This window comes from Onychostruthus taczanowskii, unplaced genomic scaffold (genome assembly GCF_017590055.1).
Source record: "Onychostruthus taczanowskii isolate IOZ18803 unplaced genomic scaffold, ASM1759005v1 scaffold69, whole genome shotgun sequence".
NCBI lineage: Eukaryota > Metazoa > Chordata > Aves > Passeriformes > Passeridae > Onychostruthus > Onychostruthus taczanowskii.
Window position 1 is genome coordinate 2293259 of NW_024504676.1, and position 27311 is coordinate 2320569.

Below are 27311 nucleotides of genomic sequence, written 5' to 3' on the forward strand. Positions count from 1 at the left end.
AACTGTTCAGGGCCAGACTGGATGGGGCTTTGAGCAACCTGGTCTAATGGCAGGTGCCCTGCCCATGGCAGGGAGCTTGGAACTAGATGATCTTTAAGATCACTTCCAACCCAAACCATACAGTGATTCTATAAAAAATGTTCAGAGCGATACTACACAGGCAAAATATGCTATATACATTAGCATGGGTGAGCCTGAAAGCCAACTGTGACTTGGGAATATGCAAGTAGCAATATTCAGAAATTTTGTAAGCAAATTAAGAGCAAAATTCCATGCAAGCTCTTGCACCTAATTTCAGGGAGGGACAAAAAGGGAAATATAAACCTTTTATTAGTACCAGCAATGAGAAATTAGATTTATTTCAAGCATGCAATATATTATTGAAAGGTTGTGCAGAATATAGATATAATAAATTATATGTATGAAGGGATATCTATTATTTAACAAAGTGGGTGACAGGAAGGCAGCAGAAAAAATTAGTGTTCATTTAATGAAGAGATGTTGGGACAAAAACAAATGATAATTCCATCAGGCAGGATTTGAAGGATACTGGAGAGAGAAAAGTGTAGCTCAGGAGATCATCTAATTTATCTCACTGGTGATAAAATGAGCCCAAAGACTATTTCTAAATGGCAGATAATTCTGATCTAAGGAATGTCTCTTACATATAATTTAAAAGGGGAAGGAATTTGTACTGTTATTATTAATAATAGACTATTTTACTTAAAAATTCAGGAACTTACTGTTCCTCTAGTCAAGTTTTTCTCAGATTGAGGAAAGTTTTCTGTGAAATGTGAAGCCATTTGAATGTTTCATATGGGACAGATATTATTTTCTTTTTCCCAAGAGACCAAAGTAAGAGGCAAGAAGTGTAAGTTTTATCAGGAATGTGTGAGTTTGTGATATAAACACTTGAGGCAGCTCTGTTTTTTATTATCAACAAATGAGCATTTCTGCCAGAGAAGCCTGTAATACACCTTCCACCCTCTCATGCACCTTCCTACTTTCCTCTCTTATGAGCTGTACAGAGCTGTATCAAGCCAAAATTCACCTCAAAACCTAAAGTGCCAAAGGTTACCTACATGGCTGTATAGATTAATTGTGGAACTTCCCAGGAACAACACTGTAGCAAAATACGGAAAAAAATTAAAACAAACAAAAATCTCTCTGCTCATGATGCTGTTCTCTACATTTCTCTTCCATTTTTTTTAGGTGGAGTTTAAGTTTTCAAATCTCATAAAATTTCTTTAAGTCTCATAAAATTTCTACTTACATCCTACTATGCCTTTCCAACATTTGTCAAGGAGACTTTTATAAATTTTTTTGAGTGAGAATTATCCTGATCCTAATTTTATCCTGCTTGAATGTACTTCTTTGTCTCCTTTAAACATTTTAATTTATCCTTTCTCTTTTTACATTTTCAATCATTATAGTTTTTAACTTTTGCATGAGTAGGGTGGTTATTCTTAGCTCTTAGTCACTTTCAGTATTATTTTCCCCTAACATTAGTTTCACCTTTCTAGATATAAGTTCACCAGGATCTTTGTAGATCTGATGACATCCCGGCAGGAAGAATGGGATCATCCTGACCCTCATGGAGTCTCTGGGCTGCTCAGATGTTTTTTTGACAGAACTTGAATGAATTCTTTCATATTTGGCAGTACATTACCACCTCACAGTAGAATTCTGTAGACACCAGTCCATTTTCTATGTTCCTGGTGGGTTTGGTCCAAGAGGAAGGTGCAGAGGTCGAGCATTTGACACATGTCCAGTTGCCCCAAAGGCAGGAAGCCAGAGTCACAGGGCAGTAGGAATGTTTGGGTTTTTTTTTTATGTGGAGCAGAGCAGTCTAACCAGTGGCTTAGGAATGGTTCAAGCTCATGAAGTGCTCCTGGCCAGCCCACCACGTGCTTCCCAAGGAAGTGCTGTCCAAACAGCTCGTAGCCCTGTCTGTGCTGTAGCAGTCAGGGCACATCAGGCACAGGTACAGCTGAGATGGGGGTGGCTGGAGGTGAGTGAGAGCTGTGAGGGGTCCAGCCCTCTCTTCTGGACCATGCACAGAAGGAGGAGTGATATTCAGAAATAGTAGATGGCAGGATAAGGACCATCCTGCCTAAGCAAGGGAATCTGAAATCATATCAAATACCTTAGAAAGCTTAGAACCTGAAGAGAAGTGGGTCAGATCATTTGGTTGGATTTTATGACTAATGTGTATCCAGAGGGCAGAGCTAGGTATAAATGACATTTACAAAATGTTCTTTTACTTTCTTTTTGACTTCTGAGAAATGTCTGTTGGAGAGTTGGATTTAGTTGTACACCAGGAGAGAATATTGAAAGATTTCAATAAAATATCTCAAACAAAGAAGGCTGTCTGAAAATTCAATGGAATACACTGCCCATTCTGAAAGATATAAGAACCAGTCAAATTCACTCTTGATGGGAAGCTATCCACAAAAAACCAATATAGACTTGGATGAAACACATAGGGACTAGGATTCCCTTCATAATAACTCTTCAAAACTCCATTGCCTGAAGTGTTCACAAGTAAAGGGAAAAGGTGCAAAAGAGCTCCCTGAAACACATTAGGTGAAAGAGATAAAAGGCAAGTCAAACTGAAGAAGATAAAAACCTATAGAGTTCAAACCAAATCAGTAAAAGCAGGTACTGGAGTAACTGTATGAGACTTTCAGACTAGATAATATCACTGAAAACACAGAGCTCAGCTGTGGGACTGAGATGCAGGGAACATCTCAAGATTCAAAACCCCATTTAATTTGTAGAGAGAAAGAATGAGCGTACAAAATGATCCATAGTAAAAAAATAAATGGAGTAGCTCTGTCTCCAGTGGCAAATTCATCCCTGTGTTACAAGGGAACAGAAAACCAGTAGCTAGAGGCATGGGTAACAAAATGGACACATTTATTAATAATGCTAAGGTGTTTTGCCATCACAGAAACCATACAGTGGCTCTGACACAAGTGGGTATGAGCTAATGCTTGTAACATCCCTGTGATAAAAGGGGTGCTCTCATTTGTCACATACAGCATATGAAGAAACCCACCTGTGACCACATTTCTGTAGCTATAATTAGATCTCATGACCTTCAGCCTCTATGTCCTCTGTTCTAGGCCACAGTTCAGTATTAAATGAATCTGTGTATGAAATACTGAATTTACATAATAAATAAAACCAGAGTTGTTCCAGCTGGCTCCCAGGGGCACAGAGAATCTAAAGAAAGTCTGGCAACAAACACATCAAAAGGATGAGAAACTAAATCTCTTCAGCACTTAGGGAGTGAGCAAGAACAGATACTTGTAGTTAGTAAGCAAGTGTAGATTGGTGACATTTTTTTCCAGGATGGACCTAGAACACAAAAGTGCCAAAATATTTGTTCTGCAGAGTTGAACTGGACTGTAAGCAAAACAGAAAACCTGTATTTATGATAAAAAGTAGAAGTCTGAGAGGTGCACAGATGGTTGGTCTAGTTTTCTCATTTGACAAGCTGAGTGTGACTTTACATTGAAAGACAGAAATACAAATGCAGGGAAACTGCTGCTCAGAGAAAGATATGGAGGGAGTGACTGGGAATACAGAGATCATGAGTGGGAAGATGAGTGTTCTGAGAATTTAAAACACCTAAAAATTCTATGTTTTCATTATTTATGTTCCATTTATCTACATGCTTATATAGACACATATCCACCTATATATATGTGTGTGTGTGTCTATATTTCACATGAGAAACATCAAAGGCTAGGAATTAATTTTTTTAAATTTTTCTCAATATTCTTTTGCTAATGATGACATTAATGAAGAATACTTGTAGCCAAAAAGAAATGTTGACCTCCCCTAACTGGACATGATTTGATTAGGAGCCTAATAGTCCAGGCCCCACTCTAATGCTTAATTGTTAGACAGTTTTTCTTGCCAAGACCTTTGCTCACTAGTGCACAAATGATTCTTCCAACTCATTGTTTGATGTTTTCTTTATGTGAATCACTGGATGGCCCACAACCCATATAAAAGGATACATTTATGTGTGCTCTATGTAAGAATTACAGAGCAGAGGACTTAGAAAAGTTTTCCTCTGAAAGTTTTCAGCATAAAAATTTGCCTTCAGGTTAGCAAGCAACTGGCTATGAGGCAAAACAGAAAAGTCAAATTCTAAAAGCATAAAGTAAGGATCATCTCTTTCGCATCTACCTATTGTCAGCAGAGTACCACAGGTGGCAGGTAAAAAACACATCTGCATATCTATGTCTTGCACTGAATCCTCTCCCATGCAGTTTTTCACAATGAATAGCCCAGGCAAAGCCAAAGAGATGGGTAACTGTGTAGATAATAAACCACGTGTTTCCTATATTACCTACAGAAATACACACGTAATTTCTACATACAGGAAGCTGGCCTTAAAAAGTGACTTGGAGAAGGTTAATAAGGCATGGACATTCTCTGCCTCTCACAACAAAGAAAGTACAGCATCAAATAAAATTACCAGGTGGCAGACTAGAAACAAAACTAAAGAAGGTAGTGCACTTTTTGTACTTAGTCTGTAGAACTCATTGCCACCAGGATATTGTGGAGACCAAGTATACGGTTGAGTTTAGAGAATACCAAGACAAATAAATGTTAAAAAAATATCAGCAGGGTATGTTATGCCAAAAATACTGTTGTAGTTCAAGGTAGTCCTTGAGCTTCAGACTTTTGAATGGTGACAGATTATACCAGGAAAGTATTCTACATGCTTGTTCTGATATGCTTGTTCTGATTTTATAGTCCTTCCTTCAAATCCACTGTTGGCCACAATTAGACAAATTTATGTGCTGGGTGGACCCATGGTTGGCTTGATGCTGTCAGAGAAATCTTGCTTTTGATGCTTAATTTCATATTTACTACTTGCAGTAGTTATATAGAACATCATCTGCATTTTCCCAATATCCTATGGAAAGGGTAAAAATCCCAGTTTAGTAAATATCAAGGTTCCTTTTTAATGTAATTATGTTAATGTTTGATTTACACAAATAATGATGCTTTATAATTTCTGAGAAGTTATCTGAAAATCTGTATAAAATGTAAAGAGGTGTTTGAAAGAAGTTTAGTATAAGGCTTTTAAGGATCTAGATTATTTTCTTGACCACACATGGTAGTTCATTCAAAACCCTTTTTAAGATGAAAAGTATTTCAAGTACTAATATTCTGAGCAAATGAGTCCTAAAAATTCAAACATTCATGCACATGATCGTGTGACACTTCAGAGTAATCCTATTGAACCTAATGGATCCAGATAAGTTTTGAAGAGTGGGATGTAAGTGTGTGTAGAGCTGACATCTAAACACCTTTCTAAAGATCAGCATATACTGGTCTTTTAATTTTGACTCCTGTGTCCATTGTAATTGGTTTTTCTATGTTCTAAGTAAAGAATCATCCTAACACAGTCCTGTTTTTTTAATAAAGTGGATTTTTTTGAAATATCTGAACTGTCAGTGGTGATGTGTAGGACTCCAGGTGCTCCCGCTCATGGTATTGTGGAAGGAGATGACTTTAAATACGGGGCCCGGGTTTACTTCAAGTGCAACGCAGGTTACAGCTTAAAAGGCAGCCGTGTTGCCTACTGTCAGCTTGATGGGATTTGGTCAACACATCATCCTGAATGTGGTAAGGTCACTTTAAATTTTAATTCTTATCAAATATTTTGGCCAATGTATTCCCATGAAACTAGACTATCAATTTCTCGCTTGAAATTTGGTAGGTCTGTGACATAACATGTCCTTTTGTTTTCCTGTCTTTAAGAAGCAGTAGGAATTCTTATTTTACTCTGCTGGAACCCCAGCCTGCAAGATGTTTTTATATAAAGGTCTGTCTGAAATATCACTTTACTGAAAACTAATAACCTCAAGGTCTTTAGGCATGTGTGCTTCTTACACATAGAGAGAAAATGTCTAGGACCAAAGCCAAGTGAGGAACATAGTGCAACAATGAATGGTTACTTCCATTACTCTGTGTGTCTGGCACCTTCTCTGCAGAAGCCTGGTGCACTCTGTGGAGGTGAATAGGGGCTTACTGTGTGAACACTAGACTCATTTCAATTCCCATCCTAGACAAAAATTGACAAAAAAGAAACTTCCATTCATTCTGACTGTGCAGGATGGCTTGCCTACCATTCGCATTGGTTCACCTGTAAAATTCCTTCTTGACATCCAAAGAGACTTTAAATTTCCTTTAGTTGATTTGCATTGCACAATTTCATTTCCGTATTTCAGAATAGTTTGTTTCGATTGATAAAGTGTTTTATAAGTGCATTATGTAAAACAATGTGCATTTTGGGGAGAGTGTTGTAGAACAGCTTTATATGAGTTAATATGAAAGAGCAAGCAATAGGTAGTCTTCTGTCTAGAGAGAAGTCTCCACTTGCAGTAAATGTAATGTCACGATCATGCCAAGTCCCTGCTGCATGATGGCCCTGGCTAAAGATCTATAGAAAGAGCTGTCTCTAGACTTGGCAGTAACTGAAGTGCTAGGTCTCTCCTTCCCAGATGTTTTCTCTTTGTTTTTAATAAATCAAAAAGGTCATAACCCTGAGCCTAAGGAAGAAGACCATTACTGTCAAAGCACTGAAATAAGAGAAGGCTTTAAGTGACTTACGTGGTGAAGCTTTTGGTACATTTGGAAACATGCACTGTGGTGATCAGATGATGCCTCCAGGCCAGCCATCAGTGCAGAAAGCAACTTGCAAATAAAGCATTATTCTGTGGGGGATTCTCTGTAGTCTTTAGCTGCTATCAAGTTATCAGTCACTTATGGTTCACAACTGAGAGAGCCTGTGAGGTACACAGAAGGAAAATGGAGCCAAATGAAAAGGAAACAGGGCTCTGCTTTTCCTTTTCTTCCAATGGAGAGGAAGTTCAGAAATCCTTGTTTACTGAATATAACTTGTGGAAAAGTATTTAAATACATACATAGCCTTCAGCATTTGCTAAAATCCAATGCTTGTAAAGAAAACACTGAAATATAGACTTGGCTTGAATGCTATACTCACTTTTAAAAGCACATGCTCTTCATTGAAGTGGCATTTTTATGGCTGGCTGTGTGTTCACATGCTTTGCTGAGCTGGGCTTTGTCTGGTGGCACAAAGTATGACTTTGTGACAGGACAGGGCTATACCTTTGCACTGTAACTGTGCTGATTTCACAGTAATTTAAATAAATGTCTGAGTGCTTTGTGTTTATATGTTGGTGCTTTTGTGAACTGAGGCTCAGCAGGCAGCCAAGTCTGAAGCACTGATATGAAGAGGTAATTTTGGGTCAACTGATATGTCCCAGTCCTCTGGGCCCTCTGTGAGCAGCATCAACACCAGCTGTCTGAACTAGATGTGCACTGGTTATCATACACTGAGACACCAGGCAGAGAAATTAAACAGAATTGCATGTTAGTGTTGTCCTGACAAGTAAACTGAGGTGAAATCCAAAGGGGAAATAAAGGTACTTTGTCAGCTGCTAAATAGAAAGAGCAGAGAAGCTAAAAATAAAGGAAAAATCATCTTCTAGTATCACATAGTGAATACTGTCCTCCAGATTTAGGCCAAAAATCTGAGTTTATTGAGAAAAAAAACCCAGAAAAACCAAAAACATAACAAGAATTAAAAATAAGTGGAAAATACTGGGAAGGAGGAAATAAAAGAGGTTTTATAGGCAGAATATAGCATGAGTAGGCATTTCATATTAAATTTTTATTGTCAGTAAATACACACATATGTTCTCTGGCAATTCCTGTATTTCCCTGGATTAGTAAGATATCTCTCTCAGTGCTAAGAAAACAAAATGCAACCAAACATAAAAGGAAAATTAAGTAGTCTAGTTTTATTATCCAAGTGCAGTGAAGTATTGAAAATACAGAAAAGGGAAAATAATGCCAAGGACCTGTTTCCTGCAAATAGTTTAAGTGCAGCCTTTTATGCTATTGAAGAAGCCTTGTTAATATTAATGGGACATTAACTCATGGAAAGTCAAGGTTCTTTTTCAGGATTGTCAGCTACTTCTTAAGGTTTTAACAATTTGAGACTTTTTACCAATTTGAGAATCTTATGTTTTCAGTGAGACTGAAGTGTGTATTATAAACAGACATCTCTGTATTATAATTTCTTCTTTAATATTTGACATTTTCAAAGACAGGAATCCCAGATGGGTCTTGAAAAGACGTCTCTAATAAAGTCGAGATTGTTTAGTAACATCTGAATGAAATGCCAAGCAATTTGATGGGTGAAAATTATGTAGTGAACCTGATAAAATGGTTACTATCTTTTTCCCCTATCATTAGTGCTAGAAGAAAAAAACTGCTCAGATCCTGGTGGCCCACTCAATGGCTACAGAAGAGTAGTAGAAGACACTGGGCTCTTGAATGGACGCTATGCAAAAATTGGCACAGTCATTGCTTTCTTTTGTAACAACTCGTATGTTCTTAGTGGCAATGAACAAAGGACCTGCCAAGACGATGGAGAATGGTCAGGGAAGCAACCAATCTGCATAAAAGGTTGGTTTTTACAAACTTTTTTACCACTACTCGTACAGGCTGCTATGGTTTTACTGGATTGTGTTTAATATCATTTGCACTCAACAAATGATCATATTTGCTAAGAGTAAGCTGTCTGGCTGATACCTGATACTGAGTTTTGTAGTTTGCCAGCTCTGCTGGCTGCTATACTCAAAGAAGATGCCAATGATTCCAGAAGATTCCATCTTTAAACAGGGAAAGGGATGTTCCCTAAGACCTTTATTATCCTCATTCTAGGACTGTACCTGCGTAAGATCAAAATCAAAGAAGATCAAGAGGGAATTGAAATAGAATGAAATAATTGTCTCATGAGACCGTTAACAATCAGTTGCTGTCACAGGGAATAACTGTCCTTTCACAATCCTTTTAAAACAATGGGACAAGTCATGAATGCAAAAGGCAGAGCCTACACAATATGATTAAATTATATGTATTCATCAAAACACTGCATCACACCTTTAAATCCTATGCTCTTAACCTGGAGCTATTCTACTAAGTGTGTATGAAACCCTGAGTGAGTGAGTGAGTGAGTGAGTGAGTGAGTGAATTTGGGCTGGGGAACTGCTAAATTCATTTTATGAACACAATTTCTTGGCATACTGATTTTCTAAAAACTGAAATTATGATAATATAAGGAAATATGTCTGTCCCCCGGGCAATTTGCTTTATTCTGTTATTTTAGATGAAAATAATCTCTCCCTGAAGCATGTAGTCATCTGTGGAAAGCATCTTTATTGATGCTTACTGTGATACTGACATAATGGTTATATCAATTGATATATATATTACATATATCAATCACAAAGTACTAGATATTGTTAAATTACACAGAGAATAACTGCTCAGGCATACAGATAAAATCCATCCTGCAAGATTCCTTTTCTTCCACTCAGGGCAGCAGGAAGGAGACCCTGGCAGAGTTAATTGAACTTGAGTATTTTATCCTAATCTTAAAGTAAGTAAACTGAATATGCAAAACTAGAAATCTTAGATCTCCTTTCTGTTATTTTACACATATTTAGGTAACTCTGAAGTGTTCCTTTGGATCAGAGCCTCCAATTCCTTCCATAAGTGCACAAACAGACTCCTAGAAGTCCATAATATCTTGCAGCCTTTCTCTGTATGCCAATTAGCTGTGTGGGGCTACACAGATGGAAATGAAGTATTTTTATATATAATTCCATTACTGGAAAAGTTTGCTCTGATACAAAACTATCATCCATAGTGGTGCAAGTGTGGCATTCAGACATGCTGAATGATGGAAAAATCTTCCTCCATGCCTGAAAGTGCCACTGCACACTAGTTCAGTAGCTTCCACTGTTGTAAATGGGATAGATCTTGTGAGCTGTGAAGTAGTATTTTTCCAAGGCTTTCAGTTTTAGGATCGTTAATGCACGTAACTTAACTGCCTCTTTTCTTAACTCAGTCCACTATCATTGGAGAGAGGAAAGGTTGGAAATGTGTATGAACCATAGCACTTGAGCTGTGAATGTGAAAAAGTACTGTGCAACATTATATCTTTTCTAGCCTGCAGAGAGCCAAAGATCTCTGACCTGGTGAGACAGAAAGTGCTTCCAATGCAGGTTCAATCAAGGTGAGAATGCAATATGTCAACTACAGTTTAAATAAAAAAATGTGATTGCTTTTCCCCTCCTCTCCTTTTCACTCCATGTGTTTAGCCTGCCTGAGCAGTGGTTCCTACAAATCTACTGATAATTGAGCAATGAGATCTGCTGGGAGGGGAGCTCTGATTAAGCACAGGTTGCCAGTTGCTGGAGGCAGCCAGGAAGAAATACACAGACAGAGACAGACAAACTACAGGATGATGCTGGAATTCTGCTTGCAAGCTTAAGAACAGTCTAAGAACAGTTCCTTGGGGTTAATGATGAAAAATATGAACATGTGCCATCTTAGTGCACAGGGAGAGCACAAGGAGAGAAGAGGGTATGGCAATGCAACTGCTCCCAGTAAGTTTCAAAGCAATACAGCACAATTTATATAGGCTGGGTATGAGGGAGAGGAGGAAGTAGAGTAGGAGTGGAGGAAGGAATGAAAGATTAGATCCTTCCTGGGCTTACCCTTCTGATGATTTCTTGAAATAAACCCCATCAGAATTAGATATGCTGCAATGTTCAGGTTCATTTTCGTCCAAGTAGTAATTTCTCACTTCAGGGTTATTTTTGAAGTACATGACTAATTTAATTTTCAATTCAGTGCAAGAACTGTCCTCATCTTTGGTCCTAAGAACAGTCATATCAGGTGAGAATAAAGGTCCAGCTCAAGCCATATCCTGTCTCTGGCAACAGCCAGTAGCAGATGCCTAGAGACGCTGCCACTCTCCAGGTCTGTGATGTATGATTGTAGAGATGGCCCTGTAAAGCTGACATAAGGCTTTAGGTAGCCATTAGGGGCGTAAATTAATCAATTTAAGCCCCTAATGGCTACTTAATTTTCTTGCTTAAATTTCTCTATTAACTTTTGAATACAGGTCTTTTATGTTTCAGATATGAACACTGTATGAGCTGTAGTGAGAGAACATACATGCCCTCCCATCCATAAGATGCTATGAGATGATGGCATCTCATGTTTGTGAACTGTTTTTAATCCCTTGAAGTAGAATCTCCATTTCATAGGTCAATAGTGAGGTAAAGTCTAGATTATGCAATATTGCAAGTCACCTGTGAGTTTGGAATGGTACCCTGGCAGACTAAGTATGACCACAGCAGCTCTCATCCTTCTTCCAAAATACAAGTGATTTGCCATTGCTCTTGTTCTTTGTAACTTTACTTTCTTATGTATGTATTGCCTCACAGATTGGATATGATGGAGGTGTCTGTGTCTCTCTGTGATAAAAAGTGAAATCATCACGAGAAAAAAAAAAAAAAAAGAAAAAAAGTATTTTCTGGATGTAGGCAGTACCAGAAATCTCAAGGGAAACTAATTTCCTGCTGAATTTTTCAGGCATAAAAAGGGTGGGGTATTTTTGTAGATAGGCTCTTTTAAGCATTAAAGCAAGGGACACATTCTGAATGATAAAAATTTAAGTATAACTGTAGTCAAGCTTATGGTCCGTGTCTATGCTGGTGCATATATTTATTTCTTAATTATGTGCCCTGTTTCAGCTAATCAGTACAATTTCTAAGTGGAAGCTTAGCAATTATGAAATTATGAAATCTCTGTGGTGAGGCAATTATCTCTGTTAATTGCTAAATCAAGCAACTTTAGCAACATCATTTAATCTGAATCAATTCCTAATACTGTCTATTAAAATATTCACGAGAGAAAAGATGTGTCTATCTCCCCTCTACTGAGAATTAATTATGACAATGCCAAATTCAGGTATAATTTCTTTATTTAAAAAATGGTATCTCAGTCCTTTTGTGAATGGAAAAAACTTCCACATTCAGAGGCAATTGATTTCAATTCAGAAACTGTAAAATGAAAAAGAGACACAAACAGGATATGTATTACATATGTGTAATTATATATATGTACACATATGTGTAAATAAAATAGCTGGGATGTAAATGGGAGTATTGCTAAACTATGCTGGAATTATGTTTTTTCCTTATTCTTTTATGAGCAAACCTCATGTGATTTTAAATTATATTTAACACAACTGGTGATAAAGTTACGGTAGTGATTGCTTTTATAATATTATAATTATTGTGTTCTTTGTGCCTTGAAATAGAGAAACACCTTTGCATCAACTTTACTCTTCTGCATTCAGCAAGCAAAAGCTTCAAATCTATCCCACCAAGAAGCCAGCACTGCCATTTGGAGAACTGCCCCCCGGGTACCAGCACTTGCACACTCAGCTCCAGTATGAGTGCGTTTCTCCTTTCTACCGCCGCCTGGGCAGCAGCAGGAGGACTTGCCTGAAGACAGGAAAATGGAGTGGGAGAGCCCCTGTGTGTATTCCAAGTGAGTCTCTAAGGGGAAAAAAAAATGTGCATATCTCTTGGGTGAATGAGGGAACAGGATGTGTGTTCATGTTAGATATTTAGGGAGTCACAGCAGTGTAGGCTGCCTATACTTCCAGCTGGGAGAAAGGAGCAATAAAGCATGAAGGATATATGTGTCTTTTTATCCACCACTAGAACTTGATGTTAAAGTGATCAGGCTTTCAGCACTGTAATTAGCCATTAATTTTTCTACTCTTTTATTGAGCAAGAGGTATAGTTAGTCTTTCTCCTGATTTGAAACAGCTTTCTACTACCACTTCATATTTTCTGTATTATTTACTACAAATGGGTTTTTTCTTTCATTTGTATACTTTGGCACACAGCTGACAAAAACATCAAAGTTTAAGCAATAGAAGGGAGAGTCTGCAATTTTAAAGAGGCTCTTCCTTTAATAAACCCTGCTAAGGAAGATTTCATATTGCAAACTGTAAGTCTAGATAAAATCTAATCTAGAGGTAGTGCACAAAGTAAGTTAGGGTAAGAACGTCACAAGATTTAGTAAACTCCACTACTGACATCAAGCAAACTGTGAAAAGTAGATCTTAACAACAAACAAATTCTAATTGTTCTTGTTTGTGGTTTTACTTTGATATCATATGATGTATTTTGAAAAGTATTGTGTTCACTATGGACATGCACACACTACATACCAGGAAGAAAAGACTCCTAAGGGAGACTAAAAAATGCCACAATGCAATGTAACTCTTTCAACTGAAGTTAAACCTTTCATGATATAGGGGGTTTTACCCCAGGTCCAAGCATGGATAACACATTCCTAGAACAAGACAGAGGTTTTTCTTTTCATCAGGATGACTGTTGATTTAGATGCATTTGCTTCAACATTCTTGTCGCAAGGCAAGTGTATTCTTATAGGCATTAACTGACCTGTGCAAAGATTTGTGCCAAGAGAGGCCTCAAAAATACTCTGTGACTGCCTAGGGTGAATTTTAGTGCACTGATGGCTTTATGGCATTGTATGATAAACAAGAATCAGGGGTGTTCTTTTCATTTTTTTTCTGCAGTCATCTCATTATAGTGCAACTCAATAAGGTTATTGTGAAAATTCACCTGCTCAAGTGCTAAATCCACATTCCTACTTGACCCAGGAATTCAGTGAATAGTGGAAAACTTGAATATTGTTTTAAAAAGCTATATCGAATACTCCTTTAATTTTGCAGGTTAGAGACAGAAGCTAATTAGACTACTGTCCTTCATATTCATCACTGCAGTTTAGTTTGTTTTGGTCCTTCTAAAAGGAATCAAGAGTAATGCTCAGATTCTTTTGGGGAGAAAGTGTTACCTACTTTTTGCTTCATGTTTCCTCAGTCTGTGGAAAAGCAGAAAACATCACCCTTAAGAAGGCAGTGACCTCTATGAGGTGGCCATGGCAAGCAGCCATCTATCGCACAGCCAGTGGGGTGAAGGAGAACAGCCTTCGGAAAGGGGCCTGGATCCTGATCTGCAGCGGGGCCCTGGTGAATGAGCGCACCGTGGTGGTGGCAGCCCACTGTGTCACTGACCTGGGCAAGACCATCGTGCTCAAGACAGCAGAGCTCAAGGTGGTTCTGGGCAAATTCTACAGAGACGATGACAGGGATGAAAAAACAATCCAGAACCTGAGGGTGAGTAAGCCTGACAGGAGTGACAAATGATGAGCACAGGTAGATGCTGATCACATCTGTCTTGTATGGGAAGAAAAAGGTGACCCTTTGGGCAAGGCACTCTCTTGCATGTTGTTCTTTGAAATGCATTTGTAGAGACTCAAGTGGAATGGCATAAGAAGGCATATGAACTACATGCTGTAGTTCATTGAATTCCTCGAAGCCATCCAACTCATACATTCACCCTTAGTTAAGAAAATAGCTCAGGTTCTATGGGCCATAATGTCTTGAGCGATATTGCCAGTAAAAAAGTAGAAGAGATGCCAGCTACTGTCAAAATTGATTAGCACAATTTATGAGGGAAACACTTGTGCTCTAAATCCTGGTTTGATGCCATGAGCACATTTCACTTCTCAGCCCCAAGGCCATACAGCTCTAAACTGAAAGAAGTTTATGTCTGGCTCCAGCTCCAAAAATAGCACCTTGGGCTCACCAGAGTGATTTGCTTTTTTCAAGCAGAACTAGAAAGGCTGAGGTCAAAATGAGAAAACAGCAGTTTTGGGTATGTGTGTCTCTTTTTGGGGGGAAGTGTGGGGTGTGTGTCTGAGTTAGTTAATGGAATTTATCCAAAATAATTAACTTGATTCTTTCCCTCTGACCCCTTTTTAGTTTCTTTCTCTAATCCCATCTTTTTCATTCTTTTCCTGTAAGAAAATATATTGTATTTTTTACAGTATTTTCTTATAGGAATCCTATCTGTTCTTACAGCATTTCATTCAGGACATGAGCAGTAAAGGTTTGGCTCCAATATTATGTAATGTATTGCATGTTTCTCATTTGAGTGAAAGAACACCATAGTGCATGCAAGAAGATAAACTAAAATGTATTTTAGTAGTATGGAAAGAGTGCAGCTGACCTGCCATTGCTGTTAACCCTACACTTCCTACTCTGTTTCCTCTCCAGATTTCTGCCATCATAGTGCATCCCAATTATGACCCTATATTACTCGATTCTGATATAGCTGTCATAAAACTCTTGGACAAAGCCAGGATCAGCAGTCGTGTTCAACCCATTTGCTTGTCATCTTCTCATGACTTGACTTCATCCACAGAGGATTTAAAGATAATGGTTACTGGCTGGAAGGTATTGGCTGACATTAAAGATCACGGATACAAGAATGACACAATCCGCATGGGAGTTGTTCAGATGGTGGATTCACTGTTGTGTGAGCAACAGTATGAGGATAATGGGATACAAGTCAGCATCACTGACAGCATGTTCTGTGCCAAACAAGACCACACAGCCTTTTCTAATATTTGCCCTGCTGAAACTGGTGGGATTGCTGCCATAACTTTGCCAGGAAAAGCATCTCCTGAGCTAAGGTGGCACCTAATGGGATTAGTGAGCTGGGGTTATGATAAAACTTGCAGCCTAGAACTCTACAGTGGCTACACCAAAGCTCTTCCCTTCAAAGACTGGATTGAGAAGAACATGAAATAAAAATCTGAGTCTGGAAATGGCATTTTATAGTATAATATCTCTCTCAGTCTCTGTTACTTTAGGCTTCTCATCCCAGTGATGAGATACATCTGGGATAAGGTTAAGGCAGGCAGCCTGATAATTTGTCCTAGGATCAGATATTTCATCGGGCTACTTTTGCTTAACCCATGACAGAGGGTCTTAGTGCATGAGAAGTTTTGCCATATTTTGTTTGTCTCCCCTGGTGGGAGGACGATGCTCTGCTCCTGAGTCTGACATGCAGAAACAGGACAGTAAATTCTGTCTGAAATTAATCTGTAGCGTGGAGCTCCCTGGAGAAATTGATGGTGAGCCTCTCCCAAAGATCTGTGTGACTGAGTGGATTAAGAGTCTGGAAAGAGTAGCCTGAATTCGTTATGACGGATGAGCTTGTTGTGGTATGTGCTGTCTGTATTGCCATAGTACAATGTAATCTTCTTCCCTCCCAAGTACTTTACACATTTAAATAAACCATGGTTTGTTTTTTTAACCTACATACTCATGTCTGACATTATTTAGATCCATTTTTGCTTTATCTGTGTCACACTCTTGGAACTCTCTACTGCCCTTGTCTCTTTGCATGTCACTCCTACTTGGGACTCTTCAGGAACACTAAAAGGCAGAATCAGCACAAAACTCAAGGACTATTTATATATATAAATAACAAGATTCTTTTTTCTTAATACACCCATTCCTACTATTGTACATGAACCACTACAGTGAAATGTACAGAGGAGTTCTCTTTCACCTTGTATTTGAAACAGATGAAAACACGAAACATATTTTAAATACATTTTTCCCAAGTGGGTTATTTCACAGAACTATGAAAACCCTAGAAAAACTTATGGTTCCCATTAGTTCCCATACATTTGTGGTAAAACTACTCCTCTGTAGTTCTTCAGGGTGAAGAATAATGTCCAGGTCTCACACTTGGCAAGCACTTTTTTTGAACTGAGGCTGAATTGTTTGACATCAGAGGGTAAGATTCTCCTACTGGGCATGTTGTCCAGGGAGACACCTGGGTGTCCTCATGGTCCTTAGTCACTGCTCTTCCACTAGATCATTCTCTATTCGCTATTCAGTCATGGCTAAAGACTAGGGATTAACCCTACAAAAGTTGGAGAAAAGAGACAGTAATGACTGTTTTCCATCAATAATGATTTCTTGGTAATATATATAGGACACTCTGGAGTTTTTAGGACCTTCAAATTATTACAGTGCCCAAAACAGCTTACAGCCATAGTTGGATCTGAAGGCTGGGAATCTGATGAAAAGATTTAGTGCTCTTACCAAGAAGGACTCAGATCCTGAAGTTGTGTTATGGCAACTTGAAGTTAGCAAGCCTGGTTTCAGTTCTGATCTCTACTGCTGTAAAATCTTATTACAAGTTTCTTAGCATTCAGTAGTTTCTACCCACTTTTGAATCTGAAAACTGCTGCTGAAAGGACAATTAGTTTTGGACATCATTCCGTGTATTTTTTTTTTTTATTTTCTTGGCAGAAATATTTGTTGTGTATGTTTTTGCACTTTCCTTGTTTTCACTGGCAATGGGAGCATATGATGTTGATTAAATCAAAAAGTTTAAGGGCTACAATTAAAATATATTGCTTCTCTTTATCTTCTTTGTCTGTCTTCTCCTGCCAGGAGATTATGCTTGGCTGACAAAGTGCATGGCAACAGCAACAAAAAAAAAATCCTGAATTAAATGTGAAAAACATGATGTGTTTCATTCCTCTACCGGGAGGAACACATGCCAATGAATGTGTGGTACTCCCCTGCTGACAGAATGGGTTAGAGTAAATTAGGTGTCAGTTTTGGAGAAGCACAAACTTGCAGAAAGTCAACATGTGTTTCTTCCTAACAGCCATTACAAAGAATGAAATGAGAAAGCTCTTTCATGATTACATTAAACGAAAGATTCTACATTCTAAATAATTATTGTATTATTTAATGGCAAACAGAAATTATAAAGACCTGTGAGCTGGTTTTCTTCTCAGCTAGGACACCATGACTGCATTTCTTTCCATAGTATTATTGCTCTCCACTGCTACAAGTGAGATGAGGTTCTAAATGCTTTTTTCTCTTTTTAGGTTTTGTCCAGTCCAAACAGATCTGCAAAAGTCTGGTTTCATTCCAGCCTTAGACCTCACTCTTCTCCTTTTTCTAAAGATCAACCATATTTGAATATTTACTGATCCTCTAACTGCTCCTCAGTGTTGAATCCCATCCCCATTTGGCTTCAAATCAGCTGAAAGTTTCTGGGCTTGGACAGCAACAATATAGCTGTTCACTAGCTGTATATCACACAAAAGTACATTCTTGAAGAGAAACTTGTAGGAATTCATGGAATTAAAATCTCAGGAGGTTGCTATAGCTGTGCATGCACAACACTACTCAAACCCTTCTCTTCACAGCCATGATGCTCTTCAAAGAAAGCAGAAGCAAGAAAATAGCCAGATACCTCTCAACCCCAGGATTCAGATTTTAGCACAGCCCTTTACAGGAGGAGGATGAGGTTGCAGCATTTGCTTCTATTTCTGGACCTAAAATAATTTTTGGATCCCAGATTCAAATCTGGCTGTCTTTAAATGCCCACATAATGTTTTATTTCTCTGGTTGTATGACATAGGTATTCACATGTATGAGTGAGCAGTCATATCAACATATCCAAGCACCTGTGCCATGTCGAGTATTCCCAGGAATTACAAACCAGCTTGTCCATCCTTTCTGTCAGGCTTACCCACAGTAGTTTCCTGTTTACAGACTGAGCGGAACTATGCAGGGGTTAGCATCTAATGCCAATAATGAGGAAAAATAGGGATAAATGTTTGAAAAAAGGCAACATGTGACCTGGAATTGCTAATATCTTTGATAGCTTGACTCTATTTTTAAGATGTAGAACTATTTCAAACATCTCTTTCTAAACAGGTGAGGATCTGTGCCATCTGTCGGAGAAAGGGTGTGAAATAGCACAACATGGATAGCAGCTCATTTTCCCTCCAAGGAAAAAGAGCTATGCATTCTGGAAAGGCCATAAGGATATTGCTATGGCAAGAGAGCAAAACACTCTCTGCATTCTATTCCCTCCAACGAGTGTATGTTTTTCCTTTGTATGTTTCAGGGCTGCATTAAATTACTTCCAAAAGTCAGGGTGCGTAGCTGAAAAATAGCACTGAAAGGAAATGGACATACTGAAATACAAGCTCTTTTCAGGCACCCTCAGTTACTCTCAGAGAATTGCTCTTGTAAAAGATTTCTGTTGAAAGCCTACGTCCATGGTAAGATTACAAGAAAAAAAATGTGTATTTGATTAGGACTGGGGATTGCGTGATAGGCTGCATCCTGCCATTTTTTAAGGGCAAGTAACTGGAATTGGCTTGGTCGCAGGAAAAGCATCCTGGGGGAGTGGGAGTGGTGCGGAGGGTCAGGCAGGCTTTGCTCAGCTCTGCAATCCCTGCAGCCTCCCAGCTCCTTACGGTGTCAGGGGGCTTCCGCATGGCTGCTGGCTTTCCGTGCCACCTCCTCAGTGCGGAGGGAACGAGCTGTGGCAGAAATGTTTGTTCCCTGTCAAACGGGACATCAGCTTGGTCAGACTTGGATGGAGAGACAGCACTGAGGTTGGCGGGCAGAGCCCCAGCTGAGGGAAACGGGAGCGAAGGTGTGTGGCGATGTCTGAGCGACCGTTCTGTGCCCCAACACCTGAGTGTGGGTACAGAACCGGACAGAAATTTCCTGCCCTACGCTGCGAAAATGCCCTCGGCGACCGCCGGCTCCGGGTCCGCCGGGCCTCGGCCACGCGCGACGCCCCCGCGGTGGCGGGGCGGGGCGGCGGCGGGAGTTAGGGTGGGACAGCACGGCTCGGACAGGGGCCGGGCGGGCCGGGCGTCCCGGGAGGCTGCTGCCGCCTCGGCGCGGCGGGGCAGGTGCCGCGGCTGCGGGGGCGCAGCCCCTCGGCCGGGCTGTGGGACCCCGCTGCGGCCGAGCGCCGGCCCGCTCGCCGGGACACGTACGGGTGTGCGGCGGCAGCCGGACACCCCAGCGGGGCCGCGTGTCTGTGTGTGTGTCCGTGCGATCGCGCCTTCCCGCGGCTGCCGGCCGGCTCCCGGAGTGCCGAGCCTGCCCCGGGAGGCGGTGGCGGCCGCGGCGAACGGGGCAGGTCGCGGTCGGCGGCGCCCGGCCCGCCCCCTGCGAGGGGCTCGCCGCCCCCCCCCCCGCTGCTGCCAAGGAGCTGTTGGGGGGGATTTATAGGAGTAACAACGGCTCGTGATGTCAGCCCGTGCCTAAAATAGAGAGGGATTGACTGCAAATCCACGGCTCGAGGGCTAAACCTTCCAATCCAGCCTCAGCCAGCGCCGCGCCGATGTGAAGTCGCCCCCCAGCTCTCGCACACAGCCGCGCAGACACGCACACGCTCCCCGCGGCGAGGGGAGGGCGCCGGGGATCGCAGCCCAGGTGCCAGCGCCTCCTCGCCCCGCCGGCCACTGCTGGGCGGCCGCGGCGCAGCAGCGCCGGTCCCTGGGGCACCGAGAGCCTGCTCCGGGACGGCGGGGTGGGGGAGAGCCGAGGAGCGGAGCTGCCGGATCCTCGCCCTGCGGAGCCCCCAGGATTACAAGGAATTGCGTGCTCCTTCCCAGACGTGAGCGAGGGTTATACCAAAGGACCAACCTCCTTCGCGCCCTGCTGTCCAAATTATTCCCTTGGACCTTTGAGAAGACAGGGTTTTTTTCGGAACCATGGCATCGACAGAAGGGTGAGGGGGACATCTCTTGGGTGGGAGGAACGGGAGGATGGGGGAGATGCCCGGCATTGTTCTTTTGGTAACAGTTTCCTGTCATCTGCTTCATTGTTAATCCTTGCCCCTCGCCATTCCCTAACACAATAATTAGGGAGCTAGAAGAAACGAGAAGCAGACGATCCACATATAGAAGAGAGCGAGGGAAAAAATTTCAAATATGAACCACTGAAAAGGTCTTGGGTTTCCTTCCCATCACTTCTTTATTTAACCCCTGGAGGGCAGATCAAGCTTAAACCACCTGCCTGTGAAAGAAGAGTGCAAGTGAATGGTTCACTCAGAAGGGAGAGGGAAGCTTCTTCCTAAATTTAACAGTAGTGTTAATAATAATAATTATTATTATTATAATTTCAAAAATAATCTAAAACCTGTCCCCCCAGCCGTCCCTTCAAAAGGCAACAAACAAATCCAACTTCTTGAGGAGTTGTGCAATTTTGCAGTTGTGTGCCAAATGCGTTAAAGTTCTAGCAAGAAAAATACTGGGAAGGGCAAAGGGTTCTACAAGAGGCTTTAAAGAAAAGCAAACACAGTTCAGCTCTGGTGGTGTCCCTTGGAAGGAAACCGTTGTCCCTACCCATGCTCGGATTGCAGGAGTTGCCCACTCCATCGCTCTCTGGTGAGGCAGGGGGCTTGTTCAGTTTACAGACTTGCTGGTTGTAGGAGAGAAAAGATTTCATTGATCTCTGCTTGCCCTCTTATAACACTACCTAGTATTAGACTGCGTTTAGTGTGAGCCTCCCCTTTATCCCTGGATGTTGTCATGTTGTATCAGCATGATCTGCTCAAGATAGGACTCTCTAAGGACAGAGTGCAAAAGAAAGCTCTGTTTATATTGCCTTTGTGTCTCACAGGCTAAAAGACTTGCTGAGCTGATTTAAATAACCCAACACATGTCTGGGAGGGTGTGCACACAAGTGTCCCATTACCTGGTCAGAAGAAGAAGCTGGCTGTCTGTGCAGCGGCCCCCAAGCAGTTGACTTGGGAGGAATGGAAGCTTAGAAAGTATTGGTTTGGGTTGCTTTGGGAAAAGGACAATCCCCTCGTCTAACAGAGGACAAATATGTGAGTCTCTTTGGCTTTTCACAGGACTGGGAGAGAAGTCATTAATGTATCATTTGCTATTGCCTTACCTTTGCAGGGAATTTCTGCACTGAATTTGTACATTTTTGTTTTGGTGGCAGTGCTGCAGTTTAATGCTATGTAGCATTTCCTCTATTTAACTAGATACTGTCAACAAATTATCAGAGCCATGAGGAAGAAGCTCAGAGGTGAAAGGGTTGCAGCTCTTTCCCTTCTGCATCCTTGGACTACCCCAGCTATCACTCTCCTCTGGATGGTGCAGTCATCTGCTGTTTGTATTCCCACATGAGGTGGCTGTAGAGGTCTGTGCTTGTTTTGGGCCAGTGGTGGAAGGTGGGATCAATTGTACAGGAGTTTAATAAGAGGTGGCTGTGTTAGAGAGATCTGCCAAATTTGGATGAAAGGAGGTTTTAAATGTGTGTAGAAAGAGAGGTGATTTTAAAAGAATTTGACTGAATAGGCAGGCTACAAAAGATCAGAGTGCCAAAACCAGAAAGGCTTCAGTAGATGCATGCTTTTGTTTTTCTTATGGAACAGAGCTAAATTGTCAGGGTGAGAAAAGAAACAAAAAGTTTAGGCCTTGTTTTCAAACCTTGTAGGAAATTTACCTAGACTAAGACAAACTGAAATTGTTTGGTATGATTCAGTTAGCGGTCTGTGACAGCTGAAGGAGGTGTGGAAAAAGAAGTTGAGTGGGAAGCGTTTCAATTGTCAATCCATGTTTACCAGTAAAAACCTCTTCTAAAACTGAATTATCATCTTCCCTCAAGTGAAAAGCTGGGGTAGAGATTAGCTTTCACTCTGGCATAAAGGTCAGCAAACTGAGGCACCAAAAGGATCATCAGGGAAAGTGAATATTGACTGGACCTTGTTCAAGAAATGCTTCCCACCAGCACTGGCACAATGTGAGAATGGTGGCAGAAACACTGCTCTGCTTGCAGCAATGGGCACTATCTCAGGCACACACAGGTACATGGAAAAGGACCTACTGGAGGTGGGAACAAAGGGATACACTCCATATTTACATCTAGTCTCTCTTGGGATGTTCAGCTAGATATGTCAGTTGAGATCAGAAGTATATAAAGGTTTTAGTTAGTGGTGTTAAAACTGCTCCAAGTACAGTAATTTTTGTAGTGACTTATTACTCTTCTAACCGGGAAGCTTATGTAAAATCTTCGAAGTGAGGATGTCAGGTGTGTGCAGGATGTTTAATGAACAACAAAAGGCCCTGATGTATATACAGAGGAAGGTAAATTTGTGCTCCGTTGTTAAGAGTTAGTTGTCACTTGCAGACAGGATTTGGTAGGAAAGATTTCCTTGCCTGTGCCTTTCCGGTCATTCTTTTCTTTTTCTTTCAATATTTTATTTGGTTAAGCTTATCCATGTATGGAAATTTGCTGCACAAATCTTTCTGTTCCAAGAGGATGGTCAGCAATGGAAAACTTCATTTGGAAGAAAATGAGAAAGGAAACATTCAACAACATGGCAAAATCAGACCCATGTGCCCTCTGGGTCTACCTTACTGTAGTTCCAGCTAGTGGGGTTTTGTTTTACGCTGTCTGTATATTGAAGGTTTAGTCTTTCTTTCACAAAATCTCCTGATACAGTTCTCATTACTGACATGGATTTTTGTTGTTTAGCTGGTGCTGAAAATGGAAAATATCCTGTTCAAGGAGGAAGGGCTAGCACGAAGTATGGATACAGTTCAAGGTTTCTTGTTTTTATCTTCTGTTTAAACGTCCTCTGCTGGCCGTGACTGCAGGCAGGATGCTGCTGGGAGACCTGGCCTCCTGATCTGTGCTGGCATCGCCTTTCAGGAGTGCTTAGTGTGGTACAAAGATCCCAGGACGTGGGTCCATACCCACAGACACTGGTGTCTGGTGTAGAGCTCAACAGGTGGTGGCTTGATCTATGGAGATTTACCAAAGCAGAGCATTTCAGCATTTCCTTTGCTTTCACAGGGTCTGGATAGGACCTAAAGGTTACATGAGATTCACTCTGATCGGTTGATGCCCATGCTTGCTTTCAGACTTCTGAGCAAAGTCCTTGCTTCACATGGTTTTATTATGGCTCTTATCTCTCTCTTTAGTCTTACTAAAGGAAAAAAAGTACCTTGCTACTGTTTTGCTGGTTTTTTATTTGTCAAAAAAAACCCAAAAACAACAAACTTTGAGAGTGCTGATTTAGATACCCTAAAAATCTAGAGATGTGTTTGTATTTTGTATGCCTCTAAAGAGCCGGATTTTCAGGTGTGAAGCTTGGATTAGGGTCTGCTCCTTGAGGAATATAGCCACTAGGAGACACTATCACTGCATCGATAGAAGCAACTTAAACAGGCCGAGCAGGTGTGTGAGCCGAGAGCTCACCCTCTGCGTGCAGGTCAGCCTCAGGGCAGCCTTTGGCTGGGCAGCCCTCTCAGTCCGTGGGCATGGTTGGGGAGTCAGTGCGAGCCAGTGGCCATTCCCAGTGGGCACTTTGACTGTGATCACCGTGTTTTGCAGGGGCTGATAATACCAGTGTGGGCTCTTCCACTTCCACTGGTCTCACTTCTGGAGAGTGGTCCCAGGAAAGGTTTATGAAAAGCACAGAGATGTCACCTGTTCAGATTTGTCGCACACAGTTAAGTGTGCTGCTATGTCTGTGTGTGTGCGTGTGTGTGTGTGTGTGTGTGTGTATGCACCCTGCTAACAAAATAAATCAGTGAAGTGGAAGAGTATGAAACATTACTGTGTTTGGATAGACAGAAGTCTGGGTAATTGCTTAGCGTTGTGGTTTGGTTAGTGAAATAGTGCTTCTCAGTTCTACGTACACAATATAAATGGTGTTTGTGTAATATGAAATGGCACAAATGCAGTGCTCCCGTTCTGTTCACACTAGCAGATAAACTGCATGGCGGGTGCAGAGGTCCCCACCTTGGTATTTGACTCTATCAGTATCTTTCTTAGAAGGAAACAAACAACCAAAAAAATCTCATCTGAAGTCCATTCCTCCTCCCTAAACTTGGTTGTTTCTACATTTGTCTGTAGATACTCCTATCTTCATCTCAAGTTGCGCTGTCTCTGAAACTGCAGTTCTAGTCAGGAGTACTGTTTGTCTGTGCTACCAGATCACCAAACAATAAAAGTTTGGTCCAGACCAGAGAGCATGTGGTTTGGTTTATTCAAAATTAGCCTCAGCAGTCGTACACACATAGGTTTTATACTAGCTGTAGATGGATGATTATTAGTCAACATAAGTTAGCACAGGAGGCACAAATAATAAATACCTTACTGGCATAAAGCTCTGTGAATACAAGTTAACCTGCCAAAATTTTTTGAACAAATTTGAACATTAAGAATTCATTTACTACACAGGATTATTTTTTTAGTCATGCAGCTGTGATGGTTTTGGATCTTGGAGCAGGAGTCATAAGCCATTTGCTGCATTGTCAAGACAAAGCCTGAAAGGGAGATTGCCAGCATGTATTGTGCATCTAGCCTGGAGACAACATGACACACCTAGGTGAGTCAGGAAAACTAACTTGGCATTTCATCGTAGGGTTCAGGCACCTACATAGGAGAGTGAGTGGGTTTTCAGGATCTGCCACAATATATACAACAAGCACACCCACACATTTCTTGTCATCTGAGTTCTTATTCTGTAATTTACCCACAAAATTTCTCTACATGGAAACTTGAGTAATTCTTCTGGCACAAATGTTTAGATACTTCAGAGGATAAAATCTTTCAAGTGCTTTCACTGTTATTTTTACACGGGATTTGATGAGCACCAGCATAGGATGGAGATGTTTTACCCTATGCACTTTCTTAGACATTTTGTGGGACAGATGGAGTGAATGTAGCTTAGTAATTAGTCATATCAGCTGTGGCTGTGACCTCATTTCACTGTTGTCAATTGCAAATCTCTCATCAATTTCAGTAAAAGACAGTTAGGCTTTACAGAAGATAAATCGTGATCCTTAAATGATACAATAGTTCTCATGGCCCCAACCTTCATTCTGGCCTTGAGATAGCTTTTCAAAAAGAAGTTATCACCTAGACAGTAACTCCATTTTTATATATATCCAGATAATTTTATAGACATGCAGGGATTAATACGTTTCCTATAAAATCTACAGGTGCTTATTTATTTTGAACTTTTTGGAAATAGCAGGTTATATTATTGGATTAGATATATGAAGGGAGATAGTACAATTTTAAAAAATGACTGAGGTTTTCAAAAGCCTTATCTTACCATAGGTTTCTGTGAGATAAAGGTATATATGTGTATATACGTGTATGTACAGCCTTCTCCGTGGACATACGTGTAGATGTTTGTATACAATGCACTAAGAAGTCAACATACAAAGCAGTACTATATTGCTGTACTAGCAAATTATAACATTTAATTTTCTTTTCTTCATTTTCCTATTTCCCCTTGATCTATAGGCTGCCCCGGTGAAGACTGCTAAAAACTGTAAATTTGTGAGCAGTGTTTAAAGGGTCACAGTTTTTCAGTTTAAGAAGAGTAACATTAAAACTCTGTCATCTTTCAGAGGCAGTGTGGTTGGCATGTGGGTTCCTTCGTGGTGTAGGTGACAGTGGGAATGCTGGGACTCTGTGTGGACATGGATCCCACACTAACAAGAGCTTCAGTGTTGGGCTGTTTCTGTAAAGAGTTGTCTCCATTCCAAAGCAGTCTGTGCATGTGAGGGATGTGGGGTGAGGGCACAGTGCTAACGAGTGACCCTTCATCTTCAGTACCTTCTCGTGTAATGCCTTTCCATTTTCTGTGGGATTTAATTCCCTTCGCCAGCAGAATGTGCTATAATGCCTGCTGTTTAGGGCAATTAATTGTATGATTTCTTGAAAATACTGGCTGGATCTGTCAAATCCATCATTTCTGTAATTGTCCATCCACTAATTAAACTCCTCTTTTGCCAACTCAGTACAATGTTTCACACAGTTTTGGCCTCCAGCTCATTACTCTAAAATGTTATTACGAGAGGCATACAAGCAATAAAAATAAGTGTGCTTTTATATACTTAATCCTACTTCTGTATTAATTTTAAGGCTCTCAGTGTGCTTGAAATTTTAAGACAATTAACTACAATACATTTCAGTCCTTAGGAAAGAAAACAGACTAAGTTCAAAGCTCATCATATTTTCTAACTTTTATCTTCAACATCTTTGATTGTACGTAAGCAATTCCAAATTTGGGATCCTTACAAGGAAGAAAACGACCAAGGCATAAAACAATTAAGGAATACTCCTGCTAATTACAGGCATCTTTAGGAGACCAGTGTGGAATTCAAGAAAATGCAGTATTTCAGGTTCACTGCTATGTCTGAGAAATCAAATTCATTGAGGTGTTTTAAAGAAAAGAAGATAGAATGAGATTTTAAAAACTAAAATAATTTCATTTTTACTTTTCAAAAATAAATTCTTAGTTTCATCTTCAGTTGAGAACACTAAAATGGTGTGCCCTCCAATATAAAGAAAAAATTTCACTATGTATTAAGGAAATCTTTTGAGTACACTAAGACAAGATTTGGTTTTTTTGTGTTTTTCAAGGTGCCAACAATCTCCTCTTAGTGAGTTGTAGAGAACAATAAGGTTCCCCCTTATCCTCCTTTTCTGCAGGCTGCATAAATAGGCATATCTGATTCTGTCTTCAGCTAGTTTAGTGGTGTTGCTTCCATAATTTCCACAAAGTTTTGAGCCTTTTTTTTTTTTTTCTGTCAATCTCACACCCTGCAAGTATATTTCACAGTGTTGATTTTCACAACTGCAGTTTTGCAGCGTTGGTTTTTAGTACTGGTAACATATT

At 40.5% G+C, this 27311-nt stretch overlaps 2 protein-coding genes across 3 annotated transcripts in view; both read left to right on the top strand.

The window, feature by feature from the left end:
- The window catches only part of PAMR1 (peptidase domain containing associated with muscle regeneration 1), a 55011-nt gene extending 39398 nt beyond the window's left edge, over positions 1 to 15613 (top strand). For both annotated transcript variants that reach the window (XM_041421156.1, XM_041421157.1), the window contains 5 exons: positions 8314 to 8526; positions 10075 to 10141; positions 12239 to 12471; positions 13839 to 14134; positions 15077 to 15613. In XM_041421156.1, coding sequence (XP_041277090.1) covers positions 8314 to 8526; positions 10075 to 10141; positions 12239 to 12471; positions 13839 to 14134; positions 15077 to 15613 — 1346 coding nt within the window. The remainder of the gene's footprint in view (positions 1 to 8313; positions 8527 to 10074; positions 10142 to 12238; positions 12472 to 13838; positions 14135 to 15076) is intronic.
- Positions 15614 to 20079: 4466 nt separating this feature from the next.
- SLC1A2 (solute carrier family 1 member 2) overlaps positions 20080 to 27311 on the top strand; it is a 79526-nt gene continuing 72294 nt past the window's right edge. The window contains exon 1 of the mRNA XM_041421124.1: positions 20080 to 20381. Coding sequence (XP_041277058.1) covers positions 20365 to 20381 — 17 coding nt within the window. The 5' untranslated portion in view covers positions 20080 to 20364. The remainder of the gene's footprint in view (positions 20382 to 27311) is intronic.